At 44.6% G+C, this 22890-nt stretch overlaps 1 protein-coding gene and 1 long non-coding RNA gene across 4 annotated transcripts; one reads left to right on the forward strand and one right to left on the reverse strand.

The window, feature by feature from the left end:
* Nucleotides 1–533: 533 nt before the first annotated feature.
* LOC115407437 (uncharacterized) lies at nucleotides 534–20882 on the reverse strand. Its single transcript, XR_003933632.1, has 3 exons — nucleotides 20822–20882; nucleotides 3975–3979; nucleotides 534–583 (listed from the first exon to the last, which is right to left on the reverse strand). It is a non-coding gene; the product is annotated as an uncharacterized LOC115407437 (long non-coding RNA).
* Nucleotides 7316–20366, forward strand: LOC115407435 (WW domain-binding protein 11). 3 transcript variants are annotated; one of them, XM_030117776.1, is made up of 7 exons: nucleotides 7316–7544; nucleotides 9153–9210; nucleotides 9391–9469; nucleotides 11398–11861; nucleotides 12049–12132; nucleotides 16467–16604; nucleotides 19175–20366. In XM_030117776.1, exons 1-7 carry the CDS (start codon nucleotides 7411–7413, stop codon nucleotides 19712–19714), a joined length of 1497 nt encoding a protein of 498 aa, XP_029973636.1. In that variant the 5' UTR covers nucleotides 7316–7410; the 3' UTR covers nucleotides 19715–20366. The 3 variants fall into 3 exon arrangements, with proteins under 3 accessions (XP_029973636.1, XP_029973638.1, XP_029973637.1); XM_030117778.1 differs by having other exon boundaries at nucleotides 11515–11861; XM_030117777.1 differs by lacking the exon at nucleotides 12049–12132.
* Nucleotides 20883–22890: the final 2008 nt, after the last annotated feature.

The raw sequence follows: 22890 nt of genomic DNA on the forward strand, positions 1-22890 counted from the left end.
GCGTCAGAAGCCCGGAGGTGCGGCGAGCCGGGCGGCCGGCCGCACAGCCCTCACCCACCGTGTGATTGATGCCTGCTGAGTGGGTGCCATCATGAGCCACACACACGACGACAACCTCCCCAGATACACACACACACACACACACACACACACACACGCGTGTCCGTCCACAGGAAAAGCTGCCTCTCAGCCCAGAGAAACACGATTACCTTCTAACCTCCTGCATCTCTGCCGCCGCCGCCGCTGCTGCTGCTGTTGTTTTTCTGATCACTCCAGAGAGTGATCACACGTGAGCACGAGAAACCATATTTATTCTTTAATTTGCTTTGGATTGGTTGTTGTCGGACGGTGTTTGTGTCAGAGGCAGCGCCGCACAGATAAAGACGGCCTCTTCCACACAGGCTCCAGCTTTCTTCCTCACAGGGGCATGGTTAATCGTTGTTGCAAGCAAACATTTGACCTAATTCACATTCTCACACAATAGCAGTCTCCTCTCTCTCTCCCCCCCATCCATCCCTCTCTCTCTCGCTCCTCTGCCCAACACACACACACACACACACACACACACACACGCACACACACACTGCTGTTATTTGTGTCACACAGAGGGTGAGGATTTTTTTTTTGCTCCACATGAACTCCCAGGTGGTTTATCAAAACCTGAGCAGATTGGCAGAGAGGCCACTGCTGGCCGGCTGGGGGCTTGTTTGAGAGGAGCTCCAGCATTATTAATAATGAACACACATGTGAACCCGAATGTGTGTTCCTGGAAAATTAAAAGCCTACCGATAGCTATCGATTGCGAGCCTGTTCCGTAAATAAATGAATTTTTCCGAGGATTACATTGTAATTTCTTGTTGGACTTCATGGTATTGTCAGGGACTGTAAGCGAAAAAAACAGGGGTGCTGTTTGTTATCGACTTGGAAGAGTAGGATAGTGAGCTTTTGTTTGTTTAAAAAAGAATTACAGGACTTATAAGGCATGATGTTAAGATGAATATCAATGAGATTAAGATGTATTAGTCATGATGGGATCAAAGTCAACAGGTGACCTGTAGCTAATATCTTTTGATTGACTTAGCTATGAATCCTTAAACATCTGGAGACGACAGGAAACCTCTAACCCAGCAACGGTTTGAAATTATTAATTTTTTTCTGACACACTGTAAGATGTGAAAACAGCACATCTTCCCCTTAAAAGGCAGAAAAACAACAAACTTCCCTTTAACACAGTGGCTACAAATGACTTGTCAGTTATGACAACGGTTCAATTTCTCATTCAGTTTAAGCTGTAAAGCACCAATTACAATTAAACCGTCTCACAGTACTTTACATTCAAATGGAAAAAAAAATACCACTGCTGTTTACCAAGAAGAAACCTGCAGAAGATCCAGACTGGGTTTTGTTGGCAGCTTTGTGTTGGAGAGGTTGGAGTTAGAGGACGGTGACAGAAAAGATAAGACAGGGAACAAGTTGTAGAGTTGTCGATACATTTCCTTTAATCAGTTAATGGATGGGATCATTGTGTGCTTCAAACAATTTTGACATTTTCTGGTAAAACAGTTATTTCAACACCTTTCTCCTGTTTGTCCAGTCCACTGTTGCATGCAGAGATAAAGATAACAAAAAAAAATACAAAAAGATATTGGGTTCTGGTGCTTTTTTTAAATCCAACAGCTCAAAAAGTCCCCTTTGTAGCCTTCAGTGCTTTCAAGCAAATCTTCAAACAAACAATGTTTTGTCACTGTTCCTGAATGTCAAGACGGAGCTTTCATGCGATATTTTAAGTAACCAAAGAGCTATATTTGAATCTGGCAAAAAAAAAAAAAAAAACAACATCAATGACGCTCCAGTTTCCTCTTTACATGTGGCCTCCCCTCAGCGAGGGGCCCCTCCTGGTCTGGGAGGGCGACACCTGGTGCATCTCCACCTCCAGGTCTCCTCCAGCAGTTTGTAGCAAGCGTCAACAGCGGGGACCCGGGGGCTCCGGGAGGCTGAGGCGGGGGGGCTGGGGGAGGGCTGGGGGGAGGGCGGGCTTTGTTAGGCAGTGAGGCGGCCGGCGGAGGGCCATTTCTTGGTCTTGCTCTGAGCGCGACGTCCAATTGGTTGGCTGAGGCGAAGCGGCTTGAGGGCCAGAGATTACACTGCAGTGCTGAGGCGTCACTCCGGCTGAACGCCGCAGGCGGAGGCAGGAGGGACGGAGGCAGAGAAGAATGGCGAAGGAGGTGTGGACGCTCTCGCTGACACGGGGAAGTGAGAGCGAGGGAAAAGGAAGGGAAGGGAGGCCCGGAAACCTTATTGGGAAATGTGACAGCCTCTTCTCGTCATTTGCTTTCAGTGTCTTCAAACACCTGCCACGAGACTCCCACGCATGTCTTCCTCCCTCCTCTCCACTCCTTTCTTTTCCTCCACACCTACACCTTTCCCCTTTCTTCTCTCTCATTAGCCTCTCCAGCTCCACACCTCGGCTCTGTTGCCACATCAGCACAGATATAATTACACTGTCGCTGTTGCATCTGTGAATTAAATGATCTCTGCCTCATACGGCGTTTTAAATCCGGCATGATATTCCCGGCTGCTCACGTAGGAAGCGCCCTGGTTGAGGTGAAGCACCGCTGGATGATTTAGTGGCTTTAAAAGCAGGTCACAGTCAGCGGCTGCTGCTGCTACGCCACGAAAAATAGTTTTGATAGACATGCTGGGGAAACATGTTCCCTGTTGCAATCACTTTGCAGAGAAGTAATTATGCTAGGGATCCGCAGGTGGAGAGTGTGACTCATTCATAGATCATATTAATAATAATAATCAATGTAATTAGAAAACAAAGCCGGTTGTTCTCTGAATAGGAGCTAACCTGAAGTTACAAAAAAAAAAAAAAAAACCCTCAAAAACAGCCTGCACAAAATCACCAACACGCCCGTTTATAAAAATCGGTGCAAATTGGATTTCATGCTGTGAACACTTTGGTTCATGTTTGGATCACAAGTGAAGGATATGCAAATGTAGGAAAGTCTGCACATCTCCCACAATACAAAACACAAACTGACTGAACAGGAACGTCTGATCGTTTGTAAAAATTTGCTAGATGTTTTAAATTATGGGTGCCAGAAAATAATAGATTATTGCTTCAAACATAAAGGAAACTAACAGAACTTCAGCTTCAACAGGGAGACACGATGTTTACAGTAGTCATGTGACCAGGCGTCGATAAGTGCTGCTCCTCATCATCGCTCCCCGTCGTGTCCACGAGAGGTTTTTATATTAACTTCTTCTTTTTCTGGCATTGCTGGCTTTGTTTCTCTACTCAAAATAAACACCGCTCTGTCGGACAGACCGTAAACACTGTATAATAGAGTTTGGTTGACTTTGGACATAAAGGGATGGACATGGAAAACTACAGTATTCACACAGACTGTGGTGCTTGAATTATACTCAGCTGATACCACAAGGGCACAAACCTTCCTCACGCCATTGCAGCACCTGAAGCACTGATTCCAGGCAGGAGGGATCCATGCGTTCACTGTCTCTACACCAATTTTGGAACCTATTGTCTGAATATCACAGCAGAAACCGAGATCAGTTCAGGAGACATTTTTCCAGCTGGTCTCTATCTGGGTGGCTCTAGTAGCTCCAGGCTTCACTTCAGCCCAGATCTTTTGACGTGTTCTGCGTTCAGAGATGGTCTTCTGCATCCCTTGGATGTAGTCAGTGATTCTTGAAGTTTACGTTGCCTTTTTATCATCTCCAACCAGTCCATTTTCTTTGTGACCTCTGGCATCAACAGAGCATTTTGGCCCAGAGAATGGTCGCTTGGTGGATATTTTCTCTTTTTTTGTTGGCGTAAACCCTTCTCGATCAGTTTGTGAAATACTGAGACCGGTCTGTTTGGCACCAACAAAGCCACATTCAAAGTCACTAAATTCACTTTTCTTTCTCATTCTTGTTCTGTTTCAATGCCACCAGCTCATCTTGACCATGTCTACATGGCGGAGTGGATACAATTCTTTTATTATAACCAGTTTCCAATAAATATATATATTTAAAATAGCCATATGGCTTTGGTAAATCCTTTCACAAATATGAAACTTTTGTCAGTAGTTCTTCTACAGTAATGTTGGAGGTAAACGGCCTTCAAGTGTTGCAGAGTACTGTTTCTGAAGGTTTCTATATTTCACACTCTTATGGTGAAGAGGGGACTCATCCACAACATGAGGTCCAGAATCCGGGGCCACGGCCGTGCAGGAGGCCCAGCTCATCCCACCGAGCGAGAAATGTCCCAGCAGGCAGCAGATTTAAAATCTACTGCGAAAGGCAGAGAGATTAACAGGGCGGCGATAGCTTTAATCAGCATTGTGTGAACTCAGCTGGCTTCAATGTACTAAAGTCTCAATTTGAATTTTTAAGGAAAGACTTTTACTTGCTACTATATTCTGTGTTAAAAAATATTTTCTTCTACAATGCCAAGTGAAACTCAATACAGAGAACAACTAGATAAAGGCAAAAAAAACAAACAAAAACATAAGTCCTGCAACAAATGTAAAGACTGAAAAGAAAAGAAAAAAACCCTTAAGCATTTATTTAAAATTTGCAGGTTAAGTATGAATATTGAGTTACTCAAGCATGACAATTGATAAAACAGATGTTTGCTGATGTTCTTTGAATCCAGAGGTGATACATGTGACATTTAGAGGTGGATTTATCAACTATATCTTGGTCAAACGCGAGACAGTTTTATTGAGAGATCTGTTGAGGGTATTGTAAGAGCAGGTTTGGGATTCAAAAAATAAATCAGCCATTTTCCCATAATTCGTGATCTTGTCTAGCTTTGTGTGGATCCCCTCCAGCTGCTGAAACAGCTCTGACCCGGACAGACCCATACTTGACCGGAGGTCCGAAGGTGCTCTCGTTCATCCGGTCTGACCCGTTAAGACCTTGAGGTTGTGAGGTGGGGTCTGAACGGATTCCACTCATTTTGTCCAGCACATCCCCTGGATGCTGGACTGGATCAAGACCTGGGGAACTTGGAGGCTACGTCAACACCTCAGTCTTGTGTTCTTCAATTCATTGCCAGGTTTTTTTTTATCTTTGTGGCCTAGTGCATTGTCCTGCTGAAAGAGGCCTGTGGGGAATACTGTCCAGGCTTAGCTGGACGTACTGTAAGTGGTAAAGTTAAATCCACATGGACAGTGGATTCGTCCTGAAGAGCATCGCCCAAAGCATTGCACAGTCTCCACCAGCTTGTCTTCTTTGAATTGCACATCCTGCTGCCAGGTGTTCCCCAGCTAAGCGAGATGCACCTCTTTCATTGTTTCCTGCTCCAGTTTTGATGTTTGCATGGGAAATGTTGTTTGTGCTTTTTGGGACGGACATAAATCAACACAGACACCCTGACTGGTCTCTGGCTGTGTCGCCCTACGCTCAGCAAACTGCAATGTCCTGCGCTTTTCAGCATCAACTTCTGCAGCAATCTGAGAAACACTAACTTGTCTGTTAGATCGAACCGCACAGACCAACTGCTTCCACTCTGCACCAGTGACCCTGTTACAGGTTCACTGCTCTTCCTGCCTTGGTCCACTCCTGAGAGATATTAAACACTGCAGACTGGGAACACTCCTCAAGAGCTGCAGTTTTGGCGATGCTCTGATCCATTTGTCAATCCATCACCATTTCCCAGACAGCTTGTGAATTGCTGAGCTTGCTGATTTTCCTGCTTTGAACACGTCGTCTTTGAGGACAAAATGTTCTTTTGTGCCCAATAAATGCCACTTGCTAATAGATGAGTACGATAAGCAGAGTTATACATCAGCGTTCATAACGCTGGACCATGTAAACGTTTTTCCTCACTGGTGAAACGTCCAGGTCCATTTAGCTGTTCCTCAAGAAGTAATTGAATAAATCAGAAAAGAGAGTTTGACCGGTGTGGACAGTTTTTGGGAAATTTCAGCGAATTTGGGGATTTGATGCTTAAGTATGAGGAAGAGTGTAGTAAATGGAGTCAAAGCATAGGGTGGAAGTGAAGAACGGCGGACACACTTGAGTTTAATCCTTCAGCAGCTTCTCCTCAGTCTGATGCTGAAGCTAAATGATCAGAGCTGCTTCAGATTGACGCGTTTGCTTCGCGAACAGTCTCGCTAAACGCTGTGGTTTCTCCTTAAAAAGCCATCTTGAGGTGTTCAAGGCTCAGGCTGGCGTTCAGAGAGGATACACACAGCTCAGCAGACTACAGACAAACTGTTAAAGCAATTTGGTCGGTGAAGATTAAATTCTGTCTGGAAGGGAAGCATCTATGTGGAATCCAATACTAACGCATGCCGTTTAAAGAGGATGCACACATACAAAGCTCACACAGGATGGGATCCAACACAGAGGGTGTTGTTGGGAGGGAAAAAAAAAAAACGGATGCTGTAAACCGAATAAATAAATGGAAATAGGGACAGACATGCAACTTCAGCCGAAGCCGGCGCTACATTTCCTGCAGTCTGCAGCTCTGTTGTTGCTGATGGACAAGTGACAAACACACACTCGCACACATGAAAACACACTGTCACAGTAGACAGATGGCACGATTTGACTGAGATTAGGCCTGTTTGTTTGGTCTTTTTGTTATCGCTCAGTGTTTTTTATTGTTTATTTGAAACATATTACTCTGCCAAATGTGAAACTGCCAGGCGAACGGCGAGGAGCGAGGAGGAAGCGGCAGAGATGTTTCTGTCTGCTCGCTCGGCTTTCACACTTGTCTCCTTCAGTGTTTCAGGTTACTCTGCCTGCTGGCATGTTTGGGCTTCGCAGTGACTCATTGTACCCTCTCAATATGTATGCGTGTTCTTCCTTGGGATGCTTAAAATGTAGGAGAATCGTGTTTCCCATATGGAGCTGCAGCTGACTAACAGGCCGGCACGGAATTGCTAGAAATAAAAGTCCAGAAATTGCATCGTCACTGGTTGGTTTTCGGTCATGCGATGTTTTAAACGAGTTGTTGGACAGCTGCTGTTGCTAACCCGGCCCGGATACCTGAAAATCTGCGCCGGGGAGCAGCTCCGCTGTTGATGTCTATGTAAGTGTGACACACAAAGCTCAGTAATCCCTCAAACAAGGTAAAGCAGAAGCACGCGCCCGAGGCGTAATGTCTGTTCACTTCACTGCTTCAGCGCTGGATGGGAATTCACACCGTTCTTCTTTTCAAACCGCCGCTTCCCCTCCTGCCTCCTGCATATTTTACTTCTGGTTCCACTGCTTTGTTAACCTTTGAAATGTTTTTTCTCCAAAGGTCAGATAATTTTGTAATTAAGCGCCACTCTGTGCCTTCTCGTTGCAGATCCCAGTGAGACCGTGGCACTTCTCGGCGTGCATGAGTGTAAGGGTGTGTGTGTGAGTGTGTGAGAGCGAGCGAGCGAGCGTCAGCGCTCCCACATGGCCTCCATGCAGGACGGGCTGAACTTCACGGCTCCTCCCTACGGCAAGGTCCTGCTGCTGGGTGCTATCGCTGCTGCCTCAGCCTTTGTTGTTACGATCCTCATTGTGGTGCTCTGTGTGGGCTGCCAGAGGTGAGAGATACACGTGCATACGCACGCACGCACGCACGCACGCTCATCAGCAATTTCAATTAAGACACAGTAGTATTGACACATAAACGCATCGTCATCTTCATCATTCAGGTGAAACTATCAGTGTGAAAAGTAAAAAAAAAAGCAAACACCTAAACTCACAAAAAACACCATGAGCTGTCATTTGTTGTCTCTGATTTGTTTGCGTCTGTGTTGCTGGGCTGCAAAAGCATTGACATTGTGTTGAGCAGCAGTGGTGTTTGGTTTAAAATATCAACTTAACATGCCTCCTTTCAACGTCGGCGTTCGGTGCTATCGCCATTTACTCTTTAAACTGCTGCTGGTCTGTGCGAATGTCACGGCGTCTTCCGTGTCTGAAGACGTTCGAACATCACAGCGCTGTGAGCCTCTCCTGGCACACGCTTGACCTCAAATAGGTTTTTATCAGCTTTAAAGCTGAAAAGCTCCTCTCACCAGAGGCAAAAGAAGCAGGGGCAGCGAGCGGTTAGCCGGGGGCCCCGTTAAGGAGATTCCCAACGTGTCGTTGGGGTTTGAGGAGGTCTAAAGTTGCGCCGTTGACGTCCGTGATCCGTGCACCACGTTTCAGAAATCTCAGATATGATGAATGATGAATCTGATCCAAAACAGTAGCAGTGTATCAGTGCAATAGTACAAAATACATATGATAAACTCTTTAACTATTAAAACTTCAGGGTGTTTTTAATGCTGTCAACTGTTGAAGCAGGTTAGTTTTGACTGGAGCAGCATGTAAAGGTTAAATGTTTTATCAACCGGTGCTGAGCCTGTAGTGGGGATCTGATATCACTGATATAGAGATGGATGCAGGGAAACAAAATAATAAGCCCAGTTTTGACTCTTTGAATTGGTGTAATTGACTTTTCTTAATTTTACCTTTTTTTTGCAGCATATTGGAAAAATTGAGTCAAAAATTTGTGCAATCAATTGCATTTTTTAACATATTTTGAAGGTAAATATCAGTTTAAACTCACTGGACTTGAATGAATGAATGATCCAGCTGCATTATAACCATTTCTGGAAGAAAACAGTTTGAGAGAGAGAGGTAGTGACTGTAGCCGCTAGTTAAGTGCAGTAAAGTACTCATGTAAGGTCAAAGAATACTTCATAACTGCACTGCGATGCTTGAGTAAATGTACCCGGTTGCTCTCCGTCACTGGCACGCACGATGCAAATATACCCCGAATGCCTCCGTCACATATGCAGAGTCACAAGATGACTCAGCCACACATGTACCATGACTCAGGCGCAAACTCTGCACTCTGACACACACACACACGCAAGCGAGCGTGCAGACGATAAGCTTGTAAACACTGCGTCGGGAGACGTTGTATTAGTTAACATTAATTTCCTGCAGACTTACTCTGCAACCGCAGCTATTGACACATCTTCACCTTAAATATTTCATGATTCCATTTTTTTTTTTCATTCAGGACTACACAGTGATAATAGATGTGAATGTGCAAACAGATTAAAGTCAACAGTAATGAACACACACACACACACACACACACACACTGAAGTGTATTGGTCCTGTATGATAGCGCTGTTGTGCTCTTCTGTTTAACGCAGGAAGGGGAAGACACACAATGTCCCCGGCGAGGGTGGAAAGCACCGCCTCATGGACATGGTAGGTATCAGACAAAGCTCTCCTCCATGTTTTGCTTGTATTTCAGCTGAGGTAGCTGAAGCAGCTCCACTCGCCAGGGAACAATATCATTCAGAGGACAACCTCTTCAGTCTTAATTACTGTTTAACTGGCCCTGTGTGTGTGTATGTGTGTGTGTTGTGTATGTGTGTGTGTTGCCAGGGTATACTCAGGCAGTCGAAGCTGCGGTCCATCAGTAAATCAGACACTGAGATGAACAAGATGAACTGCAATGGGAAAAGTGAGTGCATCTTTCACATACTAATCCTGACCTGTGCTCTGTAAACACTGCATCTTTGTTGTCAGGTAGAAACCCAAGTCGCCTTTTACGTTTGGATTTTTTGGGAAATCCTCTGAGCTGGAGGGGCAGGAACAAAATTCTTAAAATAACCAGATGTGGAGATATAAGTTTTGTTTTTCTCCTAGAGCGACCAAGTATGAAATGCAAAAATCTAAAACCGAACAGCTTTTCAGCTGCATAATGATACAGGGTTTGTTTACATTTTTCTTTTTTGGTTTGATCCGAACAAAAGCCTGTTGGCAACATTTGACCCGAGACTCCTTGAGGAGGAGGTCTCGGTCTCTGGAGAAACTCCGGTGCAGTTCAATCGAAGTACGAATATAGTTTACACAGAAGAAACTCAACCAACCAAACACAGCAAGTGACGGGCTGGGTGGTCCCGTTTCAGGCTGCAGATGTTTGTTAGTGTGTGTAACAGAACAATTCCTGCCTTTTTCTACTTTGTATGAGTTTCCGATGAATTCTTAGCCGGTAAACATGTGACTGCAATTACCCGGCAAATACTGTTATTCTCAGTTTAGACGTTGAAATGAGAAACAGCTCTGAACCCTGCGGCTGTGTGCCGGTCGAGGCAGTGGTGCTATCCCGGTTAGAGAATTGAACTTGGGATAGGGTGTTTGCTGGTTTGAATCCCACAGCTGATGTGGTTCCCTGAGTAAGACCCTTGACTCCCATCAGCTCCTTGGAACGCCACTATGTAGCTGTACCTCCACATCCCAGAAAAAAGGAGGAATTTGTAGCGAGTGCAGAGGGTGCAGACCACCCACTGTGAGAGAGGGGGAAGGCTTAAGGCCCAGATATGCTTCCTTTACACATTCACTTTCCTAAAAGGCATTTTTATTTCTGCTGACTTCCAAGCTACATTGCCTTCTTTGTTCATTTTGCTGGTTGCACAGGAGCCACAGTGCACAGCACTGCCCCCACAGGTCATTAGTAGTATTGTTCTGTTTCTGCTGGCTCCATTTTAATTAGGTACATAATGAACACAGGCAACGTTTGATTTATCATTTATAATTTCACTCAGATTTAACTGGGAACAATGATTTTAGGAACAATTTACTGAATTAAACGTGCTTGAAGTATGACCTGTGTCAGGTTTTTCTATTTCTGTGAATAAGTGCTAAAAAATATCAGCGTAAACATAAATCTGAATAATATGCAACTGTTTCTTTTCGTCCCTGCTTTGGTTCAGACCACTAGACTGGACCACAAACATTCTCTAAAATACTCACAGAGTGTTGCCTATTTTCACCGATTTAAACATCATCTTAATTCAGGTCACTCAGAATCTGATCTGGCTCTAAATTCCCGCAAAAATGGCTCTTCAGTAAGATTTGAAGACTTATTAGAGGAGAAATTCACCCTAAAACAGAATTCACATTACATTTATGACTCCGTTTCGTTCCTCTGGACTGTTCAGCCGTAATTTATGAACATGCATTTCTCTCTCAAAGACAGAAATTCAGAGTGCCAAGACAAATCCTGGAGCTCCTTCACTGACAGTCAACAGGGAACTGCATTTGTGGGCACTGTGACAGTAGCCTGAGAGGGTTTGAAGAAATATAAGCATATGTCCTGCTTCATACTTGTCCTGCTTCCACTGCAGTGGAAAGAAGCCAATTTGGATGCATATTCTCAAACATCTAAGTCAGTTCCCAGTTCACTGTCAGATTTTCGCTCCTCTGAGCAGCGAGAGATTCACTGCTGTAGGTGTGTGTGGATTCTGTTTTATGGAGGGTAGCGGCAGCTCGGTTGGTGTAACAGCAGAGTTTAGGCGCCCTTCAGAGGCTTTGAAAGACAAGGTCCAGCCTTCATGGACCTTCTGCTGCTGCCCAGCCGCCGGTCTAACTCTGACCTTCGTTCTCAAGGCAGGCAGCTTCCCCAGATCCCCTCTGGGACTGGAGAGGACGGCGAGCACACTTACTCTGAAGTGGGCCGGCGCTCCTCCGCCTCACGTACTGACGATGCCCTGTACGCCATGGTAGGCAGGGCCGGGCAGACGGACACTCCGGCCCCTCCGGCCGTCCCTGCCAACACGCCGGCGCCTCCGGACCCAGACGGCGACGTGGAGGGAGGACTTCCCGAACCCGAGGCCCAGGTCATGACCCCCCCTCACCCGCCGGAGACGGCCGAGTACGCCTGCGTCCGGAAGCTGAGGAAGGCCGACAAGGCGCCTCAGAAGAGGGACAGTGGGACAGACATGGGCGAGCCGCCGGCGCCGCCGCCACGACACGCCCCGCCATCACACCCAGCCCCTCCTCCACCACACCCCCACAGCACAAAGTTGCCCCGCAGAAACGTTGAGGCCTTTAACGTCCCGTCGTTCCCAAAGGTCGGTGGATTTAACGTTTCTCTCTCTTCATGTCCCCGCTTGATTTCTTCCAGAGAGTTCGATCGGAAGATTTTTAGACCACTTGCAAAGTTTCCCACCATGCTTTGAGAATGAGAACAAATGAAACCTTTGTGTAACTTTAACCCAAACGAACTTTTCAGGGAGTAATCACTGGCTTTGTTTGCAGTTGGAGCAGACAGAACGGGTCATAATGGGAGTGTGCGGGGAACATATTACCTGGTTGTCTGGAAACTTCATAGAGACCAACAAGGTGAAAACCCAGTTTACAGCTGTGTGACTGTGAAGGAAACACGAGAAGCCTTTTAATTTCACAACTGCAAACCGCAGAGAGTCGAAATCAAGCGAGGAGCTCATTGCACGAAGGAGATTTAAACGAGAAAACATGAGATTATGAGACAAACAGTCCTTTAATCTGATTATATATTAGAATCTATTTTGTTTTAATGTTTCATAATTAATTTTCTGAAATGCAGCTCATCGTAAAAGTATTGACTGTACTGAACAAATTTTCTTCCAGTTGGCCGAAGCCAACAGCGGTGAGATGTGCTCAGACGGCTCAGTGTTGTTTTCGTTAGTTGTTACCTGCAGAATGTGTTTTTGAAGCTTCCTCCAGATTCAGATCCGGCTGGTGTGTTGATGTCTGTCGCTGCACCGTCTTCATCGGTCGATATTTTAGCTTCTGACGCCGAGAAAAGGAAAGAAAACAGTCAAGTGGTCATCCGATCAACTGTTCCCGTTTCATTTTTTCCTACATTTCAATTAAAATAACACAGTTTCAGCATTAAAATTATATATCCAATTCACTGTTCCCTAAGAAATTAAAGTGCTGCACTGTCTCTACGGATTTATAAAAAACAGGATAAGCATGAATATTTGTTCATTTTTTTAAGTAAAATGAACTCAGTTATAACATGTAACAGATCCTGAAAGTCAAGTTTGTCCTCAGTCAGTCAAGCAAGTTCGGTCTTTTCAGGAATAAAACAGACGAGAAAACATAAATAGATTAGCAAGTTTTAGAGGTGCTAATGGGATTTTGTTATTTTTGGACAGAGCTGAGCAAGAGAGACTTGAAAGCAGCACAAATCTTTTTCATCTAACTCTCTCTGCGAGATATTCAAGCAGCTGTTGTTTCTCTAAACCATTTCTTTATGAATAACACAAAATAAATGTGTGAATGTTGACGTGGAGTTCATCTTTATATGAAACCTCCTCTGTTGTATCGAGGGTAATATTAAACTAGATTACAGGAAAAAAAAATTATTAAATTCATAGTTTTCATTTGTGAGACGCTGAAATAAAGATTACCCACTGGAGCTTCTCAGGACCAGAAATATACGGGAGCCAGAGAAAAATGCGGATGTTGTATTTGGGAAAAAGAAAAACTTTGCGGTTTGTTTTCTGAGCTGAAAGACGTGAGGATGTGATGACTGGAGGGCGACAGGAAGCTCAGAGATAAGTCGGGCTGTTATCGTCTCCAGAGGTCCGACAGGAGCGCGAGGTGAGATCACGCCGAGCGGAGGAAAAGCGAGCCGACGCCCGGCGACGTGGAGTCGGCTCGGTCATGGACGGATTATGAAACAGCTGAGCCCCTGGGCACAGTCAGGGAAAAGCCCCCCGCATTCAGCTCAGGCTGAAGCGGCCAGAGCCAGAGCAGGCGTCGACGAGCCGCAGAAATCATTTGTATCGTTTGGCGTCACTGAGGTTTTGTTTCGAACTGTTTCCTCTGTCCACTGTTGACCATCCTGACTCGTGTTTTTCCTTTCACAGCCTTTCCGTTCGGTAACTTCATGTGTTTTTGTGATTATTTCACAGAAGATTTTGGTTGTTTCGCACCTTTTTTCTTTATCTTTGAGGTCACAGATAGGTCGTGGTGTGCCACATTTTCTTTATGTTAAACATCTTTGTGGAGGCATTTTGTGTCTCCTTTAACTACTCTGTTGAACTCTGTTTCTCCTGTTTTGTCTTCATCATCATCTTCTTCTTTTTCTTCTGAATATTGGGTTTCTGGCACTTTGTGGGGTCTTTATTGCCCGTCATATTTATTTGCTGAAATATCAAACTTCACTTTGGCTGCTATACATCTGTTTTTTCACTGTTCGACCTCCATTTCAGTTTATTTTTTGTCATTTCAACTCATTTTGTTTACTTTTTCACATAATTTCACTATTTGTAGTTATTGTAGTGGTATTTTGAAATGTTCCTTCTTTTTGGAAGCTAAAAAGTTCTTTTAAAAGACAGATAGTGGTGAGAGTTAAGTTACCTCTACTAGTTTCGGTCACATCCGATGACCTTCCTCAGGAGGCACGTCACGTGACGCCCCCTCGTCACGGTTCATGCTCCTTGGACCTCGCTTGCGGATCTCGATGGCTTCTCTGATCCAGCGTTGGTACTTGTTGCTTTCAGCACGGAGCACGGATATCTGTCTTTTAAAAGAACTTTTTAGCTTCCAAGTTGAATCGAAGACAGCATGAACCTTTACCAAAGGTTTCCTTCTTTTTTTTGGGACGGGGAGTCACTCTGTGGTCTTATTTTTGTATCATATGGGACATTTTCTGTTTCTTCATTTTTCTTTTTTGTCTGCTTGTGATTTTGTATGACTCGTTTTTGGTTTTTAAGCACCCTTTTGCAGGTTTTTGTCACTTTAAAGTCACCTTTTGGCTATGTTTTGTGTGGCACTGCAGTAGCTTTGCACATATTTGTGGACATTTCGTGACTTGAAGTTGCCAGATATAAGAAGTCAAGTTGTCAGATATTTCTGTTCTTTTATTTCCACTTGTGTAATTTTACACATGCCTGAGGCCACTTGATGACTTCAGTGGCAGTCATGAATTTCTTTTTCAGTTTTTTTTCCCCATAGATTTGTTGCTTTGTCTCTTCCTTTAGCCATGCTTCATTGTGTTGAGATCCATTTCCATCACAAGTTGGTGTTTTTGAGCAATTTGTTTCCTTTTATTATCCACTGCATGTCTTTTTGGGATCTTTTGGTATATTTGATTTCTGTGATAAGATCAAGGAGCCTCTGACTGCTTGCACATTAGACTAATACAAATATACTATATACTAAATACGCTCAGTGGTGAAAGCATTAGGCTCGCCTTGACTTTAGCTGCCTTGACCCCTTTTCTGCCTTCGTATCTGTCCGCTGAGTGAACCCATCGTAAGAAACCCGTCTGAGATGTTTCAAGATTTATGAGATGTTGCACTGGAAGTAACCACCAGAAAATGGAAGCCTGTGGTCATAAAAGGTTGTATACATGGTCAACAACAATCCCCAGGAAGGCAGTGATGGTTAGCTCTGAAAGAAATGTGGACGACCTTATTTATCTTCAACAGCAGAAAACGAAGTACTAGTCACGTGAGAATCTTGTGACAGCTGCTTTTAAGGAGAATCCTAGGACATAGGCTTGGTTTAGTGCCACTTTTACACTTATTTCATGACTAATAGCAAGTATGAGACAGGATGTATCCATGTTTTCCATAATGTTGACGCCTAAATAGATTCCAACCATCTGAATTTTGCAGCTCGTAATCCAAATGGAGATTTTTCCTGTCTTTTACTGCTAATCATCAGCTTGAAGGTATCAGAGGTGGCCTTCTACTCTCCTTTGACATTTACAAAGCACTGAGGGCCAGAGAGCTGCTGCTTACTGGACACTTTCTTGTCATTTGTTACACCATTCTTAACAGATGGCTGTACGTGAAAACCTCAGAAGACAGGCGGCTTTTGAAGCCACTGGAGCGCGCTGACTGAGGCTCATTTAGAAAACAGCCTTGACCATGACTAAAAGCCTTCATATTTGGTTTGGGAATATTTGAAATAAGAGGCAGTTGACCAGGGTTGCCTCATGTTGTGGACAGTGATCGCCGATCGCATTGTTTTGTTGCACACATCAGACTTCCTGGTGCTGTGCTCATCTTGCTGTTTCCGTTCGATTACCTGCACAGAGCGCAATGTTTCGAGCCGCTCCTGTGCGTGTTGGCCCGTCTGCAGACGTCTCATTGAGGCTCAGGCAGTGTTTATCTGTTCTCGGTGATAGTATCTGCGCTCTCAGCAGTGTCGCCTCTTCCATATGCTCGCAGCAGCAGGAGTGTGGGCAGACTGTCTGCTTTTTACCGAGGATCGGAGGCTCGGCGCTCCCCTCCAGGTGACAGTGGGAGACCATTTGCTGCCCTGCGTGAGGTCGGCGAGGTCGCTCCGTCTGCTGTGACCCGAGTTCAGCAACACGCACGGTTCACGGGCCAACATGTGTAAGCAGTTTGCTCTCAGGCCCGCTCGCCACTGATTTTCCTGCGGATGACGCAACGTGCTGAAATTGAGTCATCCGGCATATAAGCACATGGTTCCTCACAGGCTCCACCTTCCAGGGAAAATCTATTCAGTGCTGCTGTATGAGCTCCTTCCACTACATTTCTAACACTGCAGCGCTCCTTTAAAGCGGTTAAATTATATTGTATGGTTCCCCATTATATCTCTTTTCAAAACCCGGCCTTTACATCCGTGAATGCTCTTCTGTCGTTGCGGGGAACCGCGCGCGAACACGTGACCGGCTCTGCCCAAAATGTGATTTGTTGTTCTGTTGACAGGAAGTGATGTTTATGGGCAACGGGGAGCAGTACATCTGGAAGCCTCCGGAGGACGACGACATGCTCCTGCTCCAAAATAAAGCCCTGGGCCCGCTGGGCGCTCACACGGTGGAGAACATCCAGCCGTCTGCCGCCGCGGTGAGCCAGTCTCGCTCAGCCTGAGCAGCAGCTCTTCTCCTCTCTGAGTTATTCAGCCAAAGCGCTCCGCTGGAACTGCTGGTTCCCAACGTTCCCCGCAAGATAATGCAACAAAAGGCATTTTATTATATGCATTTTACGCTTCTCTGAAGTCTCTCTTGAAAACAGTAAATCTTTGGAGAGTTCAGGTTAATCTGCAGCTTTCCTTCAAGAATTTAGAAGCTCGATTTATCTTTCATGAATTTCTTTCAAATATTACCATTAAGGATTATCATATAAAATACTTACAAAAGTGAGGAAATTTGAAGATTATTTTTTTGTCATGACTATTATTTTATTGGTAATGAATTCCTTGATATTGGAGAGTTTGACGTGGATTTGTTGGATGAGCAGTAGAGTTCAGAATCAGTGCGTTTAACATGGGACTTTTTATTCCTCTATAAATCTAAATAAAGCCTAATTCCGCTCTAAAATGACCATGTTAACGTCTGAAACTTTATTCAGTATCAGATTTAAATCCAAGTAGACCGGCGGGTTTATTCTCCTTTGAAAGTGGATTTCTATTCTAATTAGGCGCGATTTCATTCTGGTCGTTCTGCGCTGGCTCTGTGATGACGCAATTTTCAAGATGGCGGCCCGCAGTCTGCGTTTCGACTCGAATGGTGACGATTTATTTAACGGCAGTTTTAAAAGAATTGGATATAATAAAACCAGCAGATCGACGGGCGCTTAACAACGACGACATTTTCAAAGCTGCAGCGCCAAAGTTAAACGAGAAAGAAAGACGAGAAAAACGCTGTTTTCTTCCTGGAGACGTCAGTACGTCACGGAAGTAATTGGAAGTGATATAATGCTGGGTAAAGAAATCAAACTGTCCATCTTTTATCGTGTTTTTTAAATTTTTTTTGATACGATCGAACCGAACCCAGTCAGCCTCATCACTCTGCAGCAACATTAGAATTTTTTAAAATATATAATTAATCCAATAATCTCAACAGTTATGCTGAACGACTTAAAAATATAAGACTTTGAGGTAAAAAAAAAAAAAAAAACAACAAATATTCTAAAAATGAAAACATCAATGAGAGTCAAAAGCATTAGATCAAATATATTAATAACAGCTGCTAAATTTAAACAAATGAAACATCAGTCCTTTTGTAACACACCTAAAGGTAGAGTTTGGCTGCAGGTCCTCTTATATTTGTTCAGTCTGTTGCACACTGAAGAAGGTTTTAAATAATTGTAAACAGTAAATAAATGTCAAAAATATATAAAGTGCAGTATCATGTTATATTAATTAATTTTGTCAGTCATGTCAATGACTTGCTAATTGCAGACTTTTAAGATAAAGTATTTAAATGGGTTGTAAATAAAAAGCAGGAGGATGTGTATTTCTGGCTACCTGGAGAAGAAACAGCTTGAGAAATAGGTTACCGCTTTTTTTTTTTTCGTTCAGCAGCCTGTATTTTTTTTTTTCATCCTGGCAGTCAAAGAGTCTCTGAGGATTTTCAGAAAAGCAGCAAGTTTTGTTAAATGTCCTGTTTCATCTTTCAGTGTGACAACACTGTAATGATCGCACATGAGACACGAGCCAGAGCTAAATTTAATCATACAAATGCAAGTCACCGTGCTTTTTTAACAGCTGAATTACATCAGGTAGGTTCCAGGTTCAGCATTTTCCGCATTTTAATTCAGTGAAGTTAAACGATATCCCTGATAAATCTCAATCCTCTCTAGAATTAAACATTGTTTAATAAAAAAATAAAAAAGAAAGAAAAAGGTATATGAGCTTCAATAGATGATCTTGGTGAGAAGGAAAGATGAAAGGAGCAGTTTAACACTTTTGAGAGAGATCATAGTTACTTTTTTGAGTGAGATAGGAAGATCACATGCAGTATATCACGAGAGGAGCCGCAGCCGAGAGACGTGTTTTAGCAGAACGAGCAGAAATAGTGAATCTAGATTTGGACCAAAACACTTCCAACAGTCATCTCCGCAGAGCAAAAAGGAATAAAACTTTGTTTAAACTGCAAGAAAATATGGAAAAAAACCCTCCAAAACAAAACGAAAAAACAACAATAAGTGAGCTCCATGCCTTCCCTTTGACAGTTAAGACCTCTGAAATTTTTTTTATCCCAAATAATATAGCAGTTCTTAATTTTATTTTCACATATATTCTCTATTTTCTTTTAATTATATTGGAACTTTTCCAATATAAACTATTCCTTTAACTATTTAATTCCCATGTTTGTTAGGGTTAATGTTTGGCATGTGTACTTCTCATAACCAGAAACCCCAGACTGCTCACACTCCACCCAAAAAAACAAAAAACCCCAAAAAACTAAAGGTAGTAGAAACTAGAGAAAAGACGCTGTGTGAAGCACTGGGCAGAATGAAGATCTCTCAGGTCTTCTGCAATACGATCAATCACAGGCAAGATCCACCAGAATGCCACTTCCAGTGTAATAAAGTATTTCCCCCCGTCCTGTGTGTAATGTTGTGTGTTTGATGACCGTCGTCGGAGGCTCTGAGCTTCGCTGGCTGATCTCTTGCTGTCTGTTTGGCTGCAGGTGGCTGAGATGTACTCTAAAGTGTGTAAACCAGGAAAGAAGAAGAGAGCCATGCCGGGGTCTCCCCCAGGCAACCCCGGCTTCCGGACCTTGGGTCGAGGTGACCGGGACCGAGATCGGGACGGGGGTTTTAGCGTAGTGGTCAAACCCCAAACGTGGGCACCTCAGGAGGGCAAGGCGGTGGGAGGGCCCCTGGACGACCACTGCTACGAGTCCATCGGGACGGAGGAGTGCGACCTGGCCTACGACAACCTGGAGGGCGGGGGCGCCTGGAAGCGGGAGCGACCCCCCAACACGTGCGCCACCCTGCGACCGCGGAGGAAGAAAGCCCAGCAGCCCCTGCAGCAGCAGCAGCCCCCTCCGCCGCCGCCCACGCAGCAGACCCCCAAGCTGCAGCACCTGCCCGCCAAAGCCCTGCTGCTGCCGGGGGAGAACCTGTACGAGAGCATCGGCGACCTGAAGCAGGGCTCCGCCACCTCCTCCACCACCACCATCTTCACCTTCAACGATGGCATGGAGATGTACGTAACGGGGCTCTGAGGCTGCACTGTGACCCCCCCCCCCCCCCCCCCCCCCCCCCAACCCCCGTGTCCTTCAAACAAGGAGCCGAGCTAAAACCACAAGGAGTGACGGCTGAGCCCCTGTCATGCTCACCCACACATACTGTTTACATTCAAGTCATAACATCCAGCCCGGCTCGGGCCGCGGAGGCCTCGGGGCAGTAAAGTTGATCTGTTATGACCTGGGCTCCACACAACGTCCAATCTATCAAACTTATAAGAAAATCCAAAGGTAGTGAATAATGAGCACAAGACCTCTCTGCAGGTTACAGTAGCACTTCTATTTTACTGATACATATGTGCAAAGCACAATAAAGTGAAAAAAAAGAAAAAGAAAAAAAAAGCCTAAATTCTTCCTCAATTCTAGCGGGTAAAAATAGTCATATATATTTATCTGGTCCGAGCAGGACTCCTATTTAGGGAAAAGGCACAGCATTGTGTGTAATATTTTGGTAGCGCTTAGTCTGTTGTGAACAGGCCTTCCCTGTAGTTGGTCAAGACGTGATTCAGGATTTAAATGATATAAAGGAATGAATTACTAATCAAAACACTTGAAAGCTCAGGGACCAAGAGAAACGATTATGAGAGTATTATAACAAAAAAAATTGCACACATTTTGCATTCCTCCTAAACAGCTTCGACTTCGATTTCGCCCATCTCCACACATTGGAAAGCCGATCGGATACTTCTCTCCGTCACCTTCTGTTTCACGTCACGCGGACTGAACACTGTCTCCACTGCCGTCTGTAAATGAAGTGTTTTACTTTGTCGATCCTGTTTCTGCACTTTGCCTGCTACAAGTTGCATGCTTAAAAAAGAAAAAAAAAAAAAGGAGAAAAAGTGGGAAAAAAAAAAAAATCCGACAAAAAAAATCAAGCACTGTCATGTGGTACCTCTATATGAATGTTTTATTTTCTATTGTCGTTGGTTGTTTATTTTTTTTTTATTTTTTTTAGTGCGTTGCTTTATTTCTCTGTAGAGCTCAAAGCCAGTTAGATGAAGGATGTCTTTGGCTCGGCGGGACTCCGTGCAGTGGAGAGGAGCGTTAATTTTCTCTCCTGCGACACACACGCACACATACACACACACATGCACACAAAGTAAAGATGAAATGAGACTAAAGAGAAACTGCTCGAGTCCTAAAAAGGTGGAGACAGTCCACTCAACCACCCCCGCCCACCTCCACCTCCACCTCCCCTACGACAGGCCTCACAGCCTCCTGCTGCTCAGTCCTCACTCGTGTCTGTGGACGGCTCGTCTGCACAGTCCCTGCCTTGTGGTCATGCCAATCTGCTCGGGTTTCACCTCAGTGCAGCGTGGAAAGCGACAGTCGAACTGGTGTGTGTGTGTGTTCGCCAAACGTCACGTCTCATCATCACTCCATCGACGAACACTCTCTCTCTCTCTCTCTCTGTTATCAGTGTTGAAAAATATTGCAGAAGTGACAAAAATGTGAAGCAAGCGGTTTGCTAAAGCAGCAGAGCATCATCTTGAGGATCTCACACACATACACACACACACACACACACACACATACATACATACACACAACTAATGATTTCATTCGACCAAATATCCCCAGCAAACAATGTGATTATACTGTATGTTGATGCAATGTGTATGTACATGACAAAAGAGAAAGAAAAATAAATATATCATCAGTGTCAAGAAATCTATCTTTTTCTATTATGTTTAATTGTGTTTTGGAATGACTTATCTTGTGACACAAACTGCAAAACGAGCTGCAAATGTACAAATTTCAGTGTATTCTGTTTGTTGTTTTTGAAGCCATGAAGCTACGGTGTGTTCTTGGAAAGCCCTGCTAAGTTAAATGTGGCAGCTAATGTTGTGTGTTTGCTATTCAGACTACAGGGTCTTGTACTCAAAAAGCGTGTAATTAAGTGCTAAGTGCAAAAGATTGTAATGTTTTATATCAAGATTACTATTCATGAAATGTCAGTCAAGTTTATACTTTTGTAATAAAGTGGCACTTTAAAAAAATATCCTTATTCTCATAGTCTCGCTTATTAAAAATGTGCAGAGAACAGGATTTATTTGACAAAACCTCTCGAAGCCTTTCTTCTGCGCTTAAAAGCTGCCTGTAGATTCACCTGTTTAGCCCCTCAAATAGAAGGAAAAACCTCTGCATACCTACATACTACCACTCCAGGAGTTATATTAGGATCCATATTCCCAGATGTGAGATATTCTTCACATCTTTAACATCTGTAGCTGCTTATTTCCTTCAGTTGTGCCTCATTTCTTTTGTGCACAACCTACAACCTCATTTCTCCAGGAGCACGAGTGTGCGCGCATGTGAGAGTGTGAGTAGCCTTCCCATGTTTTTATCTGTGTGTGTGTGTGTGTGTGTGTGTGTGCACGTGTCGGAGTAGCAGGGTCTGCGTCTGAGTAGCTGTGGAGGGGATGAAGGGGGGGAGGAGGAGGAGGAGGAAGAGGAGGAGGGAGGGAGGAAAAAAAAAAATAGGTCACCCCTTAAAACAAAAAGCTTGCAGTCAACATCGCAACCGTCTGCTGAATTTTCATTGGCGGGCTTGTCTCCATGGTAACAGGTTAACCTTGAGGCAGTAGTCACATGGGCGAGCGAGTCTTCTGCTGTCTTGGAGAATACAGCGTGCGTCGTGTGACATCCGTGATCACAGTGTCACCCGCTTCTGCGAGGAGCTGTCGGAGCGGAGCGAGCGGGCCGGGCCCCAAACGGAAAAAAAGAGGAGGAAGGTGTGAGCAATGAGACGGCGTTCGCAGCTTGTACGTGATGTGCGAGTCTCCCTGTGAGGAGCATGAATGACTGAATAAATACATGAATGAAGGCAGGCACATTCACCGACGGTGCACAAAAGGCGAGCAGACGCAGGGCCGGACAGGCGGCGCTGGTCGTCCGGATCCTGCTCAACAAGGAAACCAGGACCAGGAGGTGTGAACACAACGGGGAGGGCAAACCAGGAGGCTTGGGTGTGTGTGTGTGTGTGTGTGTGTGTGTGTGTTGGGGGATAGATGATCATTTTCCTGTCCCTGAAACCGCACCATTATCTCACATGTTTATAAATGAGCAGTGACAGGCTGCTTTCAGCGAAACCCTCAAACAGCCGCCCAGTATGTAAAACCTCTAACTTGTGATTCAGGTGAGTCTCCTGCGCC

Source organism: Salarias fasciatus, chromosome 20 (genome assembly GCF_902148845.1).
Source record: "Salarias fasciatus chromosome 20, fSalaFa1.1, whole genome shotgun sequence".
NCBI lineage: Eukaryota > Metazoa > Chordata > Actinopteri > Blenniiformes > Blenniidae > Salarias > Salarias fasciatus.